The sequence below is a fragment of the Piliocolobus tephrosceles genome, chromosome 6 (assembly GCF_002776525.5).
Source record: "Piliocolobus tephrosceles isolate RC106 chromosome 6, ASM277652v3, whole genome shotgun sequence".
Classification (NCBI taxonomy): domain Eukaryota; kingdom Metazoa; phylum Chordata; class Mammalia; order Primates; family Cercopithecidae; genus Piliocolobus; species Piliocolobus tephrosceles.
In genome coordinates, this window is record NC_045439.1 from 72,058,855 (window position 1) to 72,077,670 (window position 18,816).

Here is an 18,816-nt window from a genome sequence, read left to right on the forward strand (position 1 = left end):
AAAAAAAAAAAAACCAAAAAAACTAAAAGATACTACTTCCTGCATTTCTTACATGACCAAAACAAACAAAAAAAGATACCACTTCACACCCGCTAGGAGGACTACAATCAAAAAGACAAATAACAAGTGTTCGTGAGGATGTGGAGACATTGGAACCTTTATACACAGCTGATGAGAATACAAAATGATGCAGCTGCTTTGGAAAACAGTTGAGAAGTTCAAAAGATTAAACACAAAGTTACCATATGACCCACCAATTCTACTCCCAGGTACATAGGCAAAAGAAATGAAAACCTATGTCCACATAAAAACTTGTGCCCAAATGTTCATAGTAGCATTATTCATAATAGCCAAAAAGTGGTAACAACCCAAAGGTCCATCAACTACAGAACGAATGAAAAAAATGTGGCATATCCATACAATGGAATACGACTTGGCAATAAAAGGGAATGAAATACTGATTCCTGCTACAAAATGGATGAACTTTGAAACACTATGCTAAGTGAAAATATGAAATGTCTGGAATAGGTAAATTCATAAAGATGTAAAGAAGGCCGGACATGGTGGCTCACACCTGTAATCCCAGCACTTTGGGAGGACTGCCTGAGGCCAGGAGTTCAAGACCAGCCTGAGCAACACAGTGAGACCCTGTTTCTATGAAAAAATAAATAAATAATAAAATTAGCTGGGCCTGTGGTGTGTGCCTGTAGTTCTAGCTACTTGGAAGGCTTAGGCAGGAGGACCACTTGAGCCTGAGACATGACTGCACCCTTACCCTCCAGCTTGGGCAACACAAGTACCTGTCTCAAAAGAAAAAAAAAAAAAAAGAAAAAAGGAAAAGACAGAATGAGGACTAGTGGTTGCCAGGGACCAAGGGGAGGAAGAAATTGGGAGTTAGTGCTAATGGGTATGAGGTTTCTTCAAGAAAAATGAAAATGTCCTGGAATTGGATAGTGGTGATGATTGCAAAACTTTATGAATACAGTAAAAACCACTAAATTGTACACTTTAAAAGGGTGAATATTATGGTATATAAATATTATATTTCTCAATAAAAAAGAAAAAAAAGCCAACATTAAAGAATTGAGACATGACTTGGCCAAGTCTCCAACTGTGTCAAAAGCAAAATCTAGCTGGCGCGGTGGTTTATACCTGTAATCCCAACACTTTGGGAGGCCACAGCAGGCAGATTGCTTAAGCCCAGGAGTTCAAGACCAGCCCAGGCAACATGACAAAACTCTGTCACCACAAAAAAAAAAAAATTATATATATATATACACACACACAAAAATTAGCTGGACATGGTGGCACGTGTCTGTAGTCCCAGCTACTCAGGAGGCTGAGGTTGGGGGTGTCTTGAGCCCAGGGACTTTATAGTCCACAGTTCCACTTAGCACATCTTGTAATGATACTTCTTCATTATTAAGATGCCAGAAACTATAAGATGAAACATTGATTTAGGAATAAATAACTTTTAAGCAAAAAAACAAACAAAAAAGTATACTATTTCAGTAACCAACGAAATCATACATTAATCCACATAGTTCCATACCATAACCTTGTTTTGGAATCACAATTAACATGTAAGTATACACTTTCATATCTGAGTTGAAGGCTGTTTGTTCTAGATCACTTTTGGCCATAACAGTTCTGTACATCCTCATGGTGACACATTACATACCACTCTCCTTAGAGCCTGTGCTATTCATCTTCATTTTTATAACACTTTTAGGACCAACAGCATGACACTGAGACAGGTTGAAAAATACTAGAGCTTACCTGTATTTCACATCTGATTATTGCTTTTTCTTTCTTTGAATTATGCCATTCTGGAAGTTAGTCAACTTTGCTTGAATGTCTATGGGAAGGTATTGGCAGGTAGAAGTTTGCAGGTTCAGTGACAACTTTTCAAAATGCAAAAATCAGTCATACATGGAGGCAGCTGGAAACCATCATTCTTAGCAAACTATCACAAGAACAGAAAACCAAACACCGCATGTTCTCACTCATAGGTGGGAACTGAGCAATGAGATCTCTTGGACTCGGGAAGGGGAACATCATACACCGGGGCCTATCATGGGGAGGGGGGAGGAGGGAGGGATTGCATTGGGAGTTATACCTAATGTAAATGACGAGTTGATGGGTGCTGACGAGTTGATGGGTGCAGCACACCAACATGGCACAAGTATACATATGTAACAAACCTGCACGTTATGCACATGTACCCTAGAACTTAAAGTATAATAATAATAAAAAAGTTTTAAAAAAAAATGGTTTTATTAAAAAAAATCAGTCATAACAACCTCTTCTTGCTTTAAAATTCTGTACCTTAGTCTTAGAAAAGTGTCAATTTCCACTGTTTTTTATTACATTGTCAGGAAACCTTTGGCAAATATTTAAAGTTAAGATTTAGGTTAAAATTACAAATTTACAAGAGAAAAACAACCCCATTAAAAAGTGGGCAAAGGACATGAACAGACACTTCACAAAAGAAGACAAACATGTGGCCAACAAGCATATGAAAAAAAGCTCAACATCAATGACCATTAGAGAAATGCAAATCAAAATCACAATGAGATACCATTTCACACCAGTCAGAATGGCTATTATAAGAAAAGTCAAAAAATAATACATGCTGGTGAGGTTGCAGAGAAAAGGGAACACTTATACACTGTTGGTGGGAGTGTAAATGAGTTTAACCATTGTGGAAAGCAGTATGGCAATTTCTCAAAGAGCTACAAGCAAAACTATCATTCAATCCAGCAATCCCATTACTGGGTATATACGCAGACGAGTAGAAATCATTCTACCATAAAGACACATACACACGAATGTTCACTGCAGTACTATTCACAATAGCAAAGACATGGAATCAACCTAAATGCCCATCAGTGACAGATTGGATAAAGAAAATGTGGCACATATACACCATGGAGTACTATGCAGCCAAAAAAAGAACGAGATCATGTCTTTTGTAGGAACGTGGACGGAGCTGGAGCCTATTACCCTTAGCAAACTAATGCAGAAACAGAAATCCAAATACTACATGTTCTCACTTATAAGTGGGAAGTAAATTATAAAAGCTTATGAACACAAATAAAGAAACAACAGACAGTGGGGTCTATTTGATGGGGAGTGTGTGAGAAGGGGCAGGAGCAGAAAAGATAACTATTGGGTACTGGGCTTAATACCTGGGTGATGAAATAATATGTACAACAAACCCCCTTGACAAATGTTTATGTATGTAACAAGCCTTCCCATGTACCCCCAAGCCTAAAACAAAAGTTTAAAAAAAAAAAAGATTTAGGTTAAAATTAAACAGTGTAACAGTGTGTGGAGCTACAAATACAACTAATTCAACTGAGGTGGCAAACAGATGAATAGACATATGCTATATATAGCTAATTTTGTACACACTCAGGCAATGATAGCCACCAATAAATCTCTACATGGTGGCTGGCAAGTTTCTACTGACATTAATTATAGCATATACTCAGACTTCAGAAAAATCAAAATATAAAAAAGATTCATCTGAAAATTGAGAAAATAAAATACATTCACAACTAGAACTTTCTTTTTTTAGTTCCTTAATCTCTATCACCCTTAAGCTATAGGCTCTGAGATCAAGATATGCGATAATGGTGCTACTCCTTAAACAATGAATGTAAAAAAGTTATTTTCTCATTAATGAACTTACAGAGAATAATACTAGATATATAATCAACCATTAATGTAAAAGGACTGAGAAAAATGTGTAACATATAATGCAGAGAGCTTACAGGAAGAGCATCAATAATACGTACATCATTCCACAGAAAAAAAAAATTTGGAAATCTCTTCAAAGATGGAAAAAACTTAAGACTTATAGAACTTCAAATTCCTAATTTTTCCTTTATGTACACTTAAAGGTAACGTATTAAGAGAAAGATAAGGACATAAAAGACAATGAAGAATATTCCCTTTCTGGAACTATTTCATTAAAGTTTGTCCCACATTAAAAAAAATCTGTTTGACCTAAAAAATGGGGAAAAAACCGTCCAGTCCTTTTCACTTAGCGGACTCATGGCATAGGTGAGTGGCTGAAACAATCATGTAATAAGTAACCTTAAAGAAATGTGTTATATTTAGGCACCATTACACACTTTTGCTGGTAGTATAAATTATTATAATTATTTTGGAAAGCAATTTGGCAATACATAGTGAGATCTTTAAAAATATACATACTCTTTGACTAAAGAGTCCTGTTTCTGAAAATCTATTCCAAAGACATCCTATGAAACATGCACAGAGGTTGTCTTCCAAAGTATTACTTATCATAGTAAAAAATGGAAAGCCTCATTTGTCTAACAACAAGGAGATAACTTAAAAATTATTGTATATCCACAAGACACAGAGTATTATAAAATTATTTAAAAATATTTACCAAGAATGCTTTTTAACCTTTTTCCTTTCCTGATATTTTTAAAATTTTAAAGTAATATATACTCATGGTAAAAGAAAATTCAAAAAATGTAAACAAAAACCAGAAATCCTCTCATTCTCTTATACAGTATTCTATTCCCAATTCCCAAAGGTAACTACACTGTTAAATTGTGCGTGTGTGCACACACGTGTGTGTGTGTGTTAAGCTTCTAGAAATTTTTTGGGCATGCACATGCAAACTTATCTAACAAACATTTATCTATAGATGGGTAATTTTTTGCTTTGTTTTTAATACAAGTAGAGCAATTCTAAGCATGTTGTTTTTCATTTTGCTTCTTACACTTACATTCTGACAACTGTTCCACAGCAGCACATATAAGTTTACCTTATTCACAAAAATGAATATTTAAATATGTATTGGGCTTTAGATTGATAGATATTTAGGTTGTTTAGATTTTTCTGCTTACCAATAATGCAATAATGAACATATCTGAATACATTTCTTTATGTACTAGTGTTACTATGTTTCAGTTCCTGAAAGTAGAATTTCAATATTTTAGATGATGAAAGTTATAGACAAATCATCCACCAAAAATACTGCACTGATACCATCCTTCCTACCTCTTCAAACTATTCTAAACACTGAATATTACCAACTTTTAAATATCTACCAATCTGGAAGATAAATATTTAAATCTCTGTATCTATAAATATGAATAAAGTTAAACCACTTTTCCACTGCATGGTCCATCTTTTTCTTTTTTCTTTTCAAGATAGAGTCTCACTCTGTCACCCAGGCTGGAGTGCAATGGCATGATCTCAGCTCACTGCAACCTCTGCCTCCCGGGTTCAAGCGATTCTCTTGACTCAGCCTCCCAAGTAGCTGGGATTACAGGCACCCGCCACCATGCCCAGCTAATTTTTGCATTTTTAATAGTGACGGGATTTCACCATGTTGGCCAGGCTGGTCTTGAACTCCTGACCTCAAGTGACCCACCCGCCTTGGCCTCCCAAAGTGCTGGGATTATAGGCATGAGCCATCATGCCCAGCCGGTTCATCTCTTTCTTATAGGTTTATAAGAGTCCTGATACAGTCAGGAAATTTGCTCTGTCACATACTGTAAACATTTATTTTTTATTTTTTATTTTTTAAGACAGAGTCTTGCTCTGTTGCCCAGGCTGGAGTGCAGTGGCATGATCTCAGCTCACTGAAACCACTGCCTTCTGGGTTCAAGCGATTCTCCTGCCTCAGCCTCCCAAGTAGCTGGGACTACAGGCATGTGCCACCATACCCAGTTAATTTTTTTGTATTTTTAGTAGAGATGGGGTTTCATCATGTTAGCCAGGCTGGTCTCGAACTCCTGACCTCAGGCAATCCACCCGCCTCGGCCTCCCAAAGTGCTGGGATTACAGGCGTGACCCACCACGCCCGGCTTACGTTTTGCAGTTTGTTGTCTTTTAACAGTGTTTGTGTTTTTTAGTTTAGTTTTGTTTTGTTTTTAACTGTAGCAAATTTCTCTATTCTTCCCATTAAGGCTCCTCAATTTTAAACAGGCTTCAATTTCAAATATAAAAATAATACATATGTATTTTATTATTCCTTTTATCATTACTTTTTTATTTTTTTGAGACAGTTTCACTCTTGTTGCCCAGGCTGGAGTGCAATGGCGTGATCTTGGTTCACCACAACCTCCGCCTCCCATGTTCAAGCAATTCTTCTGCCTCAGCCTCCCAAGTAGCTGGGATTACAGGCATGTGCCACCATGCCCAACTAATTTTTGTATTTTTAGTAGAGACAGGGTTTTACCATGTTGGCCAGGCTGGTCTCGAACGCCTGACCTCAGGTGATCTGCCAGCCTCGGCCTCCCAAAGTGCTGGGATTACAGGCGTGAGCCACTGTGCCCCCAAGTGGCAGCAATTTTTAAGACACAGTTTAATTACAGATGAATGGCTATAGATTGCCAGTGATAAGAGCCGCAAGTCTGAAACCCAGGAGCTCTCTACAATCCAATTTTGATATTATGACTGTTTTCTATAGATTTACTATACAAAATTAGCCTCAATTTTTTAATCTACAAAATAGAGATTAAAGTAACTGCTAATTGCTGCTATGAAAAATGGTATTCTTATTAGAAACTAGTAGGGCATTTATAAATTGACAAATGGCTACCATATAGAAAAAAACTGCTTAGGTTAATTTATGAACGTACTACGTTTGGAAAAAACAAATGTGAGTAACGAGTGATTAATATCTCTTGATACTGTATATTGATAATTTTCAAATATAAGAATATGACCCACAGGGAAATGACAGAGTGATCCCAAAGAGAAAGCAGAGACCCAGGAGAAAGTTAGTTTTACACAAAACGGGAAAATCTGGCCCTGCATTGCAATCTTTCTTTTAATTCCTCACTTTTAATCACTTTCTCCCAGCCTTGAAGAGCAACTTATTTGTGATGAAAATAGAAAATGTTAGGGGAGCATGCAGTTGGTCATTGTGGCACCCTGAGGACCTTAGTTTTAGAGGAAGAAAAACTGAGAAGCTAAGAGCCCCAAGAAGGTCATAAATGAGTACAATAAATGTTTCTAGAGATGTGGAATAACAAAGTAAAACGTATACTTACAACTTGAGATTCACGAGCTTTAGGAAACATTTTGGCAACATTGAGGCCATCAATGACAATATCAAAAGGAGGACAAGATTTTACGAAGTTCTCAAATCTCTTAAGTTCCTAATAAAGAAAAGTCAGACAAAACATTAATAAGAACTTAGCAAGGACTTTATTATAAACACACTGCAGTAACCTTTATTACTGTTTGATAATTCAAAATATTCATCCCTTAAAAATACACACACACACATGCAATATTCTCAAAATGAAATCTGAAAAAGCCAGCCTAATGGATGCAACTGCAAACAATTATCTAACACACTTTATAATCTTAGAGTGCTTTACACTTCACAAGCACTTTCATATGTAATTTCATTTGATCTGCAGCTGGCCTATCTAGACTTCTAAATTAACCCATATGATAGTTATGATAAGAATGAACTGTCAAAATCTCTAAGTCCTGTTCTGTAAGACAAGGGGAAGTGAACCTTAGATATGCCACTCTACCATTGCAACTGTGCTGAAAGAACAAGGCTGTAAAACGTATAGTTCCTCTTTTGTCATCAAGAGCTTTTATTTACTTATGGCTGTTTTGGAGAGGTAAAGATTCAGTCAATCATTAATTCAACAAATATTTGCTGAGCACCTACCATATGCCTAGCAGTTTATCAAAGAGACAAACAAAACAAAACAGAACAAAATAAAACCAACTTAATGGAGCTTAGTGGGAGGATGCACAAAATAAAACAAGTAAATAAGTAAATAATATTAAATGTGAGAATGCTATGGAGAAAAAAAAGAGGGGAGGGAGTTCCACCTCTGGTAATGATGGAATAGTTTGTATTGGATTACTAGATAATAATATAAATTCTAGATAAATACCCAACGATTTGAAAGTACCAAAGAATGAGCAAAGGCAGGCAGAAACTGGAGAGGACATGACATTTGAAAGGTTTGGTAGTTTTAAAATCTGTCTGAAAATTAGTTGACACTCCCCTCTCAAAAGGTGGTGTCTAATACCCTGTGCTTGAATATGGGCTCTCCTTTGTAACTGCCTCAATGAATGGGATGTGGCAGAAGTGACATTATGTGATTTCTGAGGCTAGGAAATAAAAGATAATACAGCATTCATCTGGCTCTCACTCTCAGGATGCTTGCTCTTGGAAACCAGCCATCCTGAGAATGCCCAAGTAGATGTTACATGTAAGTGTTCCATCTGACAGTCCAACGGAATCCCAGCCAACAGCCAGCTAGCATCAATTACCACACCGATAAGACTGAGGGGGATTTCAAGATGACCCCTAGCCCCTATTTTATTACAACCATAGGAGACCCAAGCAAGAACCATCAACGAAGTCTCATTAACCCCTAGAACCATGAGAGAGAACAATAATAATAATAGTAATAAAGGGTTGTTTTTTTTTAATGCCACTATATTTGGGAAAATAAAGTAAAGAAAAGAAGGGAATTATACCAGGTAAAATTTGTCTAGGTCAGTGGGCAATCTCCAGACAGTGTGACCAGCAGGAACAACTGGAAATCAAGCAGAAAGCTGCAGAACTTACTGATTTGAGGATAGAGAAGACAGAGTTTGGGGCAACCAGAGGCTGGAAAATGATGGGGAATCCTAGAAAGGATAAAACCACAAAATTTGCACATAAATCTCCTCAAATTCTTGGGTAAAACATGATCTGCACATGCTTGGAGAAGATTCCAAAGAGCCCAGCAAAAAAGCAACAGCTGAAAGACTTAAAAGACCTAAGCAGAGATCTCAGCTGCTACCCACTGCAAGGGAGATAGTTTGGAGACTAAGTCTAAAGAACTTTAACAGCCTACTATATTAGCAAAAAATCAGTAATTTCCAGACAAACATAGATAATCTCTAAAGCCTCTGCAATGTGTCATTTACAATGTCTGATACACAATTAAAAATTAATAAACATAAAAAATACAAACATGTGATCCACACAGTCAAGAAAAAAGGGATTCAAAATAAACCAAACTGAGCTGGGCACAGTGGCTCAAGCCTGTAATCCCAGTACTTTGGGAGGCTGAGGTGGGTGGATCACTTGACGTCAGGAGTTTAAGACCAGCCTGGCCAACATGGTGAAACCTCATCTCTACCAAAAATACAAAAATTAGCTGGGCATGGTACTGCATGCCTGTAATCCTAGCTACTCAGGAAGCTAAGGCAAGAGAATCACTTGATCTCGGGAAGCGTAGGTTGCAATTAGCCAAGATCATGCCACTGCATTCCAGTTTTGGCAACAGAGAGAAACTCCATCTCCAAAAACAAAAATGAAACTGGCTGGGCACAGTGGCTCACACCTGTAATCCCAGCACTTTGGGAGGCCGAGGCAGGCGGATCACGAGGTCAAGAGATCAAGACCATCCTGGCCAACATGGTGAAACCCCATCTCTACTAAAAGTAAAAAAATTAACTTAAAAATAAAAAATTAGCTGGCCATGGTGGCGCGCACCTGTAGTCCCAGCTACTTGGGAGGCTAAGGCAGGAGAATTGCTTGAACCCGGGAGGCAAAGGTTGCAGTGAGCTGAGATCGTGCAACTGCACTCCAGCCTGGTGACAGAGTGAGACTCTGCCTCAAAAAAAAAAAAAAAAAAGAAAGAGGGAAACCAATCCAAAGTGTAGATGCTTGAGTTAGCAGATAAGAACTATAAAGTAACTATTGCAAATATAATCAAGAATTATGCCTGTAATTCCAGCACTTTGGGAGGCTGAGGCAGGTGGATCACCTGAGGTCAGGAGTTCAAGACCAGCCTGGCCAACATGGTGAAACCCTGTCTCTACTAAAATTACAAAAATTAGTCAGGCGTGGTGGCACGCACCTGTAATCCCAGCGATTTGGGAGGCTGAGGCAGGAGAATCACTTGAACCTGGGAGGCGAAGCTTGCAGTGAGCCAAGATTGTACCACTGTGCTCCAGCCTGGGCAACAGAGTGAAACTCCATCTCAAAAAAAAAAAGTAAAGGTAAATATAGTCATAATGAATGCAAAGAAAGAAAATCTCCACAGAGACTGTAAACTAGAAAAATTAACAAAATGAACATTATAGAACCAAAAACCACAAATGTGAAATAAAATATTCATAGGATGGATTTAACAGCAGATTGGAGATGGCAGAAGAAACAGTCAGTGAACATGAAAGGCAGAGCAACAAAAAATTATACAATTTAATGAAAACAAAAAGCTGAATTGGGTCTCAGTAACCTGTGGTACAATATCAAACAGATTAACATGTGTAATTACAGTCCAGAAGGAGAAGATAGAAAGGACAGAGCAGTAAAAAGTATTTGAATGGCCAAAACATCCCCAAATTTGATGAAATACATAACTTGCCCAAGAAGCAGAGCAAATTCAAAGCAGAATATACACAAAGAAAACCAAAGTAAAACTATAACTAGGCACATCATAGTAAAACTGATGAAAATCAAAAAGAGAAAAACCTTAAAATCAGTCAGAAAAAAAGGATACATTACATAAAAAGGAATAATAATACAAATGACAGTTTAGTTCTCATCAGACACAATGGGGCCAGAGAACATCTTTAAAAGGATGACAGACAACAAATAAAATAACACCACCACAAAACTGCTTTCAATCCACAATTCTGTATCTAGTAAAAATATCCTTTAAAAATTGAGGCCAAAAAAAATTAAGGTGAAATAAAGATATATTCAGGTAAATGAAAACAGAGAATTCATCACCAGCAAGCCTGCAACATAAGGAACACTAAAGCTGGCCAGTACCGTGGCTTATGCCTGTAATCCCAGCATTTTGAGAGGCCCAGGTAGGAGGATCACTTGAGGTCAGGAATTCAAAACCAGCCTAGGCAACATAGCAAGATACTGTCTCTACAAAAAAGAAAGAAGCCTGGGCGCAGTGGCTCATGCTTGTAATCCCAGCACTTTGGGAGGCCGAGGCGGGCGGATCACCTGAGGTTGGGAGTTCAAGACCTGCCTGACGAACATGGAGAAACTCCACCTCTACTGAAAATACAAAATTAGCTGGGTGTGGTGGCACATGCCTGTAATCCCAGCTACTCGGGAGCCTGAGGCAGGAGAATTGCTTGAATCCGGGAGGCAGAGGTTGTGGTGAGCTGAGATTAAGCCATTACACTCCAGCCTGAGCAACAAGAGTGAAACTCTGTCACAAAAAAAAAAAAAGAAAAGAAAAGAAAAGAAAGGAAAAGAAAAGAAAGAAAGAAATGCTAAAGCAATTTCTTCAGGCTGGGGAAATAATATCAGATGAAAAGCTAGACTTGGAAGAAATGAAAAAACACCAAAAATAAAATGATAAAGATGTGGGTATTTATAAAAAAGAATATACTTTTTCCTCTTTTAATTTCTTTAAAAGACATATGACTACTTAAAGCAAAGCTTATCACAGCACTACATTATAGGGCTTAAAACATATATAGATGTAACATATGTTTTAAGCTACAATAAAACAATAGCACAAAGACCAGGAAGTGGTAAATGGAATCCTATTGCTATAATGTTCTGATATTTCATGTGAAATGGTTCAATATAAATTCTAAGTAGACTGAATTAAGTTAAGGATTCAGATTGTAAAGTTCAAATTGTACATTTAAAAAATAATGTAGATCTGTAGGCCAGAGCTGATAAAATTTTTAAAAAGTTAAAAAAAAAAAGTAGAAAGGTATAGATAAAAGCCAATAGATGAATTAAATGAAAAATTAAAAGAAATTGGATTAACCCAAAAGGAGACATGAAAGGAGAAACTGAAGAACAAAAAGCAGACCCATCTGGGACAAATAGCAAAATAAAATGTTTAAATCCAACCTTATAAAAAATGCTATCTATAATAGATGTACTTATCTTTAATACAGAATAAGTGGGAAGTGAAAAGTAGGGAAAAATATGTATCATGCATCAGTAAGTTTAAGAAACTTGGAATGGTGACACTAATGTTAGACAAAATATACTTGGAAGAAAAGGAATACTACAAAAAGAAGGGACATTTCATAATGATGACAGGATCAATACATCAAAGTCATAAGAATAGAGCTTCAAGATGTGGATAAAGGAAAAGCTGACAGAACAAAGGAGGAATAGGTAAATCTACAATTACAGATGGAGATTTCAATACTTTATTTGCATAATTGATTGAACAAGTAGGTAAAAATCAGTAAGGACTTAGAAAACAAATCTGTATCTGTAGGACACAATGCCCAACAATAGCAGACTACATATTCCTTTTCAAGTGCACATGGAACATCTACCCAGACAGACCACAAGCTAGGCCATTGACATGGTTCGGCTTTGTGTCCCCACCCAAATCTCACCTTGAATTGTAATCCCAGGTATTGAAGGAGAGACCTGGTAAAAAGTGATTAGATTATGGGGGTGGTTTCTTCCATGATGTTCTCATGATAGTGAGTGAATTCTCATGAGATCTGAAGGTTTTATAAATGGTAGTTTTTCCTGTGCTCTCACATGCTCTCTTGCCTGCTGCCATGTAAGACGTGCCTGCTTCCCCTTCTGCCATCATTGTAAGTTTCCTAAGGCCTCCCCAGCCATGCACAACCTTGAGTCAATTAAATCTCTTTTCTTTGTAAATTTACCCAGGCTCAGGCAGTTCTTTATAGCAGTATGAGAATAGACTAACCATAAAATAAGTTTCAATACATTTCAAAATACTGAGATCTTAAAGAGTATATTTGCTGATACACACATACACACATACACACACACACTTAAACAAAAAACCAATAGCAGTAAAATATCTATAAAAGCCGCAAATATTCCTAAATACAATTCTTCATAACCCGAGGATCAAAAAAAAATTACAAAGGGAATTAGGAAATATTTTGAACTAAGTGATAATAAAAATTACACATCAAAACTCAGGGGATGCAGTGTACTAGTACGTAGCAAGAAATATATAGCTTTAAATACTTACATAAAAAGAAGAAAGGTCATAAAAATTGACCTAAGTTTTCAACTTAAAAAGGTAGAAAAAGAAGAGCAAATTAAATTTCAAAGAAAGTAGAATAATAATAAGCAGAAATAAAAGAAATAGGAAAACCTAATAAGGCAAAATGTTGGGGAAAAAAAAAAGAATGAACCTCAATCCCTATTTCACTTCACACACAAAAAATATTTCTAAATAGGTCATAAACCTAAAAGCCAAAACTATGAAAATTCTAGAAGAAAACAGGAAAATTCTTAGCAACATCAGAATAGGCATAAATTTCTTGGGCAACATATAAAGTCATCATTAATATTCACAGGTGGGGCCCTTGATACAATGCCCTTGAAAAGGTTACAACATAATTTTTGTAACATTCTTGCCAAAAATGCCAACCCAAATCTTATCATAAGGAAATATCAGATAAACCCAAATCGAGAGACATGTTACAAAATAATAGGCCTATGCTTTATTATTATTATTATTTTTTAAGTTGAGGTCCAAGAAAGACAAAGAAAACTGAGATTAAAAGAGACCAAAGAAACATGACAACTAAACCCAATGTGTGGTCATAGTTTGGATCTAGAGGAAGGAAAAGCTTGTTAAGGACATTGTTGGGACAAGTGACAAAACCTGAGTATCAACTCTCGATTAGATAATCTTATCATATCAATGTTACAAAGATGATAACAATAACCTTTGGTCCAATAACTATTATAAAATACTCAACATCCTTAGTCTTTAGGAAAATGCAAATTTAAAACCATAGCAAGATATCATTATACACCCACTAGCATGGCCGAAAATAAAAAGACTGACCCATGACAAGTATGTGGAGCAAATGGACTTTTCAAACATTGCTCGTGGGAATGCAGGAGGGTACAACTACTTTGGAAAATAATTCAGCAGTTTCTTACAAAGTTAAGCATATATTTATCACAAAACTGAGCAGTCCCATTTATGAGTATTTGCAGGAGAAATATGAAAATACACATCCACACAAAGATTTATATTGAATGTTAACAGTGGCTTTATTCTTAATTGCCAAACACTGAAAACAATTCAAGTGTCTATTAACTAAAGAAGGAACGGGGGAAGAATGTGGTGGTAAAGCCAGTTGCTTTAACACTCCCTTTCTTCTAATCCTTAGAAAATATTATCTGTGTCTGCAGTACATGGATATAGTTAACATGTGACAATCACTGCTTTTTATGTAAAGTTTTGAGTATGCATTATTGTTTTCCACTTATTTCTTCTTAGTTGCTAGAGTAGGATATTAAGTGAGAAAGGTCTTTTTAAAGAAACTAGCTTTAGTCATAGTAGATGTGGAAAAACAGGGGAATACCAGCTATTTTGGTTGGAAGCAGTGCTCTTAACATGGGAACAACAATAAAAAATGCATCTCTGTATCTAATTACTTCCTGTGCATTCTTTAAACCATAGAAGTCGATCCTAAATAAGAACATTAACATGACTGCCCTAATGAAAATGAAGCCACATGGCTAAAAAGTATCATTGCAACCTAACAACTAATACTGAGGCTAGAGAAATTTTAAACTGGCAACAACAGTACTGTAAACTAAAGAGAAGTTTGGGAGAGTTCTCCTAACCAAATGACCAATGGTAATCAATGGTAATTTATGGAGACAAACTATCTTAGCGCATTTCTCCAGTTTTGGAGACAAAAAAGAGTAGAGGTGACTCAAAGTAAAGCAGGAAAAATACTTTAACTCAATTTCAGGAACAAGGGCTGCATTAAACAGAAAAAACGGTGATGGTCTCCTTACCACATGTCAAACATCTCTCAAACAAGTTTCCTTTACCACTCAATCCAGGTGGCCCATTAGCTGTTTTCTTCTATCCTAATTAAGTAATTAACCTTCAAGGCAGGAGAGTTAGGAGAACACAGCATCTTTGGACACTTCATCATCTAAAGAGGAGTGGTATAAGCAGGTAATGGGACTGAAAGTGAGGTAAGACAAGTACATGACACCAAGGAATAATCTGTCATATGCTGTTCAGAGGAGAATTATAAACCGCATCTGACTCGATAAGCCAGAGTGGGAAAATGCCCCATCTTCATGCAGCTTACCAGATAAACTGGACTAATATCCTGATGAGTCTAGATCCAAAAGGTGGAAACTGCCAGCATCCAAAAGGACAATGAAGGGGTAAGTACACTCTGCCCATCTACCTAATGGCATATGCTGGGCATTAATGGATCTCTTTTCTCAAGGATAATTCAATAGGGTGAAAAAATCCATCACAGGCCAATGAAAGATACAGCAACATTTGTTAGGAGTTTTGCCTTAAAGATTCAGATAGGCCAGGTGCAGTGGCTCATGCCTGTAATCCCAGCACTTCGGGAGGCCAAGGCGGGCGGATCACAAGGTCAAGAGATCAAGACTATCCTGTTCAACATGGTGAAACCCTGTCTCTACTAAAAATACCAAAAAAATTATCTGGGCATGGTGGCACACACCTGTAGTCCCAGCTACTTGGGAGGCTGAGGCAGGAGAATCGCTTGAACCCCAGAGGCAGAGGTTGCAGTGAGCTGAGATTGCACCACTGCACTCCAGCCTGGCGACAGTGAGACTCCGTCTCAAAAAAAAAAAAAGAAAAAAAGATTCAGATAAAAGCATGTTCTGAAACTCAAATACAATTCAGAATTTAGAAGACCTCTGCCTGGATCCCTCAAAGAAGAGAAGAAGAGGACAAATTTGGTTGTATCTATGAAGAAAGAGCAATAAGCTTTAAGGAGAGAATAGCAACAGATGCAAAGAGATCCAAAAATAAAATAGAAATGAAAAAAATGCAACAACAGAATTTAAATATGCTTTGAAAGCAGTAAAGATTAGAACTAATATACTAGAACATGGATTTCATGAAATGCAGCACAAATTTTGAGAAATTCTACTTCAGTGCAGAAGAAAAGAAGAAAAAGAATGTTAAGAGAAAGAACATTATAGGTATGAGGGACAGAGAACAGAGATCCAACTTTTAAGCCTCAAAAGGGTGTTCTCAAGGAATAAATCAAAACAAAAATAATTTTTTTTTAAAAATAAAACTTCAAGAATAAAAAATATCTACATTTTGGCTGGGTACAGTGGCTCATACCTGTAATCCCAGCACTTTGGGAGGCTGAGGTGGGTGGATCACTTGAGGCCAGAAGTTCAAGACCAGACTGGCCAAGATGGTAAAACCTTGTCTCTACAAAAAATACAAAAATTAGCTGGGTGTAGTGGCCAGCGCCTGTCATTTCAACTACCCAGGAGGCTGAGGCAGGAGAATTGCTTGAACCCAGGAGGTAGAGGTTGCAGTGAGCCAAGATTGTGCCACTGCACTCCAGACTGGGCAACACAGCAAGACTCTGTCTCCAAAAAAAACCTTACATTTTAAAGGACACATGACATGAAATTCAGGGAAACAATGAAAAAAATCACCTAATCACATTCCCACAAAATTTTTAATTGTGAGGTTAAAGAAAAAAATCCTACACACTTCCAAGTCAAATAATACCATAAACTTACATAGTGCTTTCCATGTGCCATGTAGATCACAATGCTATTAAGAAACAAAAATTCTAAGTGCTTTACATATACTAACTTTCTTATTGCTGAAACAATGGTATGAGGTAGATATTATCATTTTTCCCACTTAACAGATTAGGAGAACAGAGCACAGGGAAGTTAAGCAGATCACCTAACTAGTAAATGGTGAACTTGGGGTTCAAAATCCAGAAGTTCATTCTCTTGTACTATCCCTCAGAGCAACAAAAATCAAGCTGGACCCCAGCTACTCAGCAGGCTGAGGCAGGAAGATTGCTGGAGCCCGGGGGTTCCAGGTCAGCCTGGGCAACATAGTAAGACCCCATCTCAAAACTAAGAAATTCAAGCTAGAAATCCCAAAAACCCGAAGACATCAAAACAACTACATTTAAGGATCATGGAGTAGTTTACACATGGGGCCTAAACCTCTTGGCACATGCACTATAATAGTATTTCCTTCTTCCTATACAGTATATTTCAGTAGTGTGCCCTGTATTCTTAAGCAAGGCATGCCAATCAAGACTGCTGCCCTTTCCTGCAAGGTACCTGCAAACAATGGGAAAGAAACTTTGCAAATGCCCTTCATGAGTTTTTTGGCTTAGAAATCCTACTTTCTTTGATGTGGTCTCCCTATTTTATTTAAGGAGATACATCACCCCCACTCCCCTACTCCCTCCCCAAAAGAGACTAATAAGGACTAATGGTATTTCACCTGGATACGTCTAATTGAGAGGTGACAATGTGCTAGCAGCCCTCACTCTCTGCACCTCCTCGGCCACCGGCCTTGGCTTCCACTCTGGCGGCACTTGAGGAGCCCTTCAGCCCGCCACGGCACCGTGGGAGCCCCTCTCTGAGATGGCTGAGGCCAGAGCCTCCTCCCTCTGCTTGTGGGGAGGTGTGGAGGGAGATGCGCAGGTGGGAACCGGGGCTGCGCTCCGGGGCCCCTATGAGTTCCCGCAGGCATGGGTGCAGGCTCCCCCGGCCCTGCACACAGAGCGGCCAGCAAGCAGGGCGGCCCAGGGCAGTGAGGGGCTTAGCATCTGGGCCAGTAGCTGCAGAGGCTGCCTCGGGTCCCCCAGCAGTGCCGCCCGCCAGAGCGGCACTCAAATTCTCACCTGGCCCTAGCTGCCTCCCCTTGGGGCAGGGCTTGGGACCTGCAGCCCCCCATGTCTGAGCTCCTCCACCTGCGGTGGGCTCCCGCAAGGCCTGAGCCTCCCTAAACCGGGCACCAACTCCTGCTCAGTGGCCACCAGTCCCACACCAGTCCCATCCACAGCCCAAGGGCTGAGGAGTGCAGGTGCGGCTTGGGACTGGCAGGCAGCTCGCAGCCCTAGTGCAGGATCTACTGGGTGAAGCCAGCTGGGCTCCTGAACCAGATGGGGACTTGGAGAACTTTTATATCTAGCTGGAGGACTGTATGTGCACCAATCAGCACTCTGTGACTCTGTGTCTAGCTCAAGGATTGTAAATGCACCAATCAGCACTCTGCATCTAGCTCAGGGTTTGTAAACACACCAATCAGCACTCTGTCAAAACGGACCAATCAGCTCTCTGTAAAGTGGACCAATCAGCAGAATATGGGTGGGGCCAGATAAGAGAATAAAAGCAGGCTGCCCCAGCCAGTCAGCAGCAACCTCCTTGGGTCCCCTTCCACAGTGTGGAAGCTTTATTCTTTTGCTCTTTGCAATAAATCTTGCTGCTGCTCACTCTGGGTCCACACTGGCTTTATGAGCTGCACCACTCAACAGGAAGGTCTGCAGCTTCACTCCTGACAGTGAGACCACGAACCCACCAGAAGGAAGAAGCTCCAGACACGTCTAAATGTCTGAAGGTACAAACTCTGGACGCACCATCTTTAAGAACTGTAACACTCACCGTGAGGGTCTGTGGCTTCATTCTTGAAGTCAGTGAGACCAAGAACCCACCAATTCCAGACACATAATGAAGTATTTTTCTTTTTTCCTTATTTTTATTTATTTTAGTATTTCAACTTTTGTTTCAGATACAAGGGATCCATGTGGAGGTTTGTTATGTGGGTATACTGTACCCAGGTAGTGAACACAGTACCCAGTAGGTAGCTTTTCAAACCACACCCCACCCCCTCTAGCAGTGTGCAGTGTCTGTTGTTGCCATGTTTATGCCCGTGTATGCTCAATGTTTAGCTCCCATTTATAAGAACTTGCAGTATCTGCTTTTCTCTTCCTTAATTAATTTGTTTAGGATTATGGCCTCCAGCTCCATCCATGTTGCTGCAAAGGACATGACTTTGTTCTTTTTTATGG

The 18,816-nt window shown here is 38.5% G+C and overlaps 1 protein-coding gene across 6 annotated transcripts in view; it reads right to left on the reverse strand.

The window, feature by feature from the left end:
• The window catches only part of PRORP (protein only RNase P catalytic subunit), a 146,636-nt gene that overhangs the window by 88,353 nt on the left and 39,467 nt on the right, over positions 1–18,816 (reverse strand). For all 6 annotated transcript variants that reach the window (XM_023189617.2, XM_023189620.3, XM_023189619.3 and 3 more), the window contains one exon: positions 7,047–7,154. In XM_023189617.2, coding sequence (XP_023045385.1) covers positions 7,047–7,154 — 108 coding nt within the window. The remainder of the gene's footprint in view (positions 1–7,046; positions 7,155–18,816) is intronic.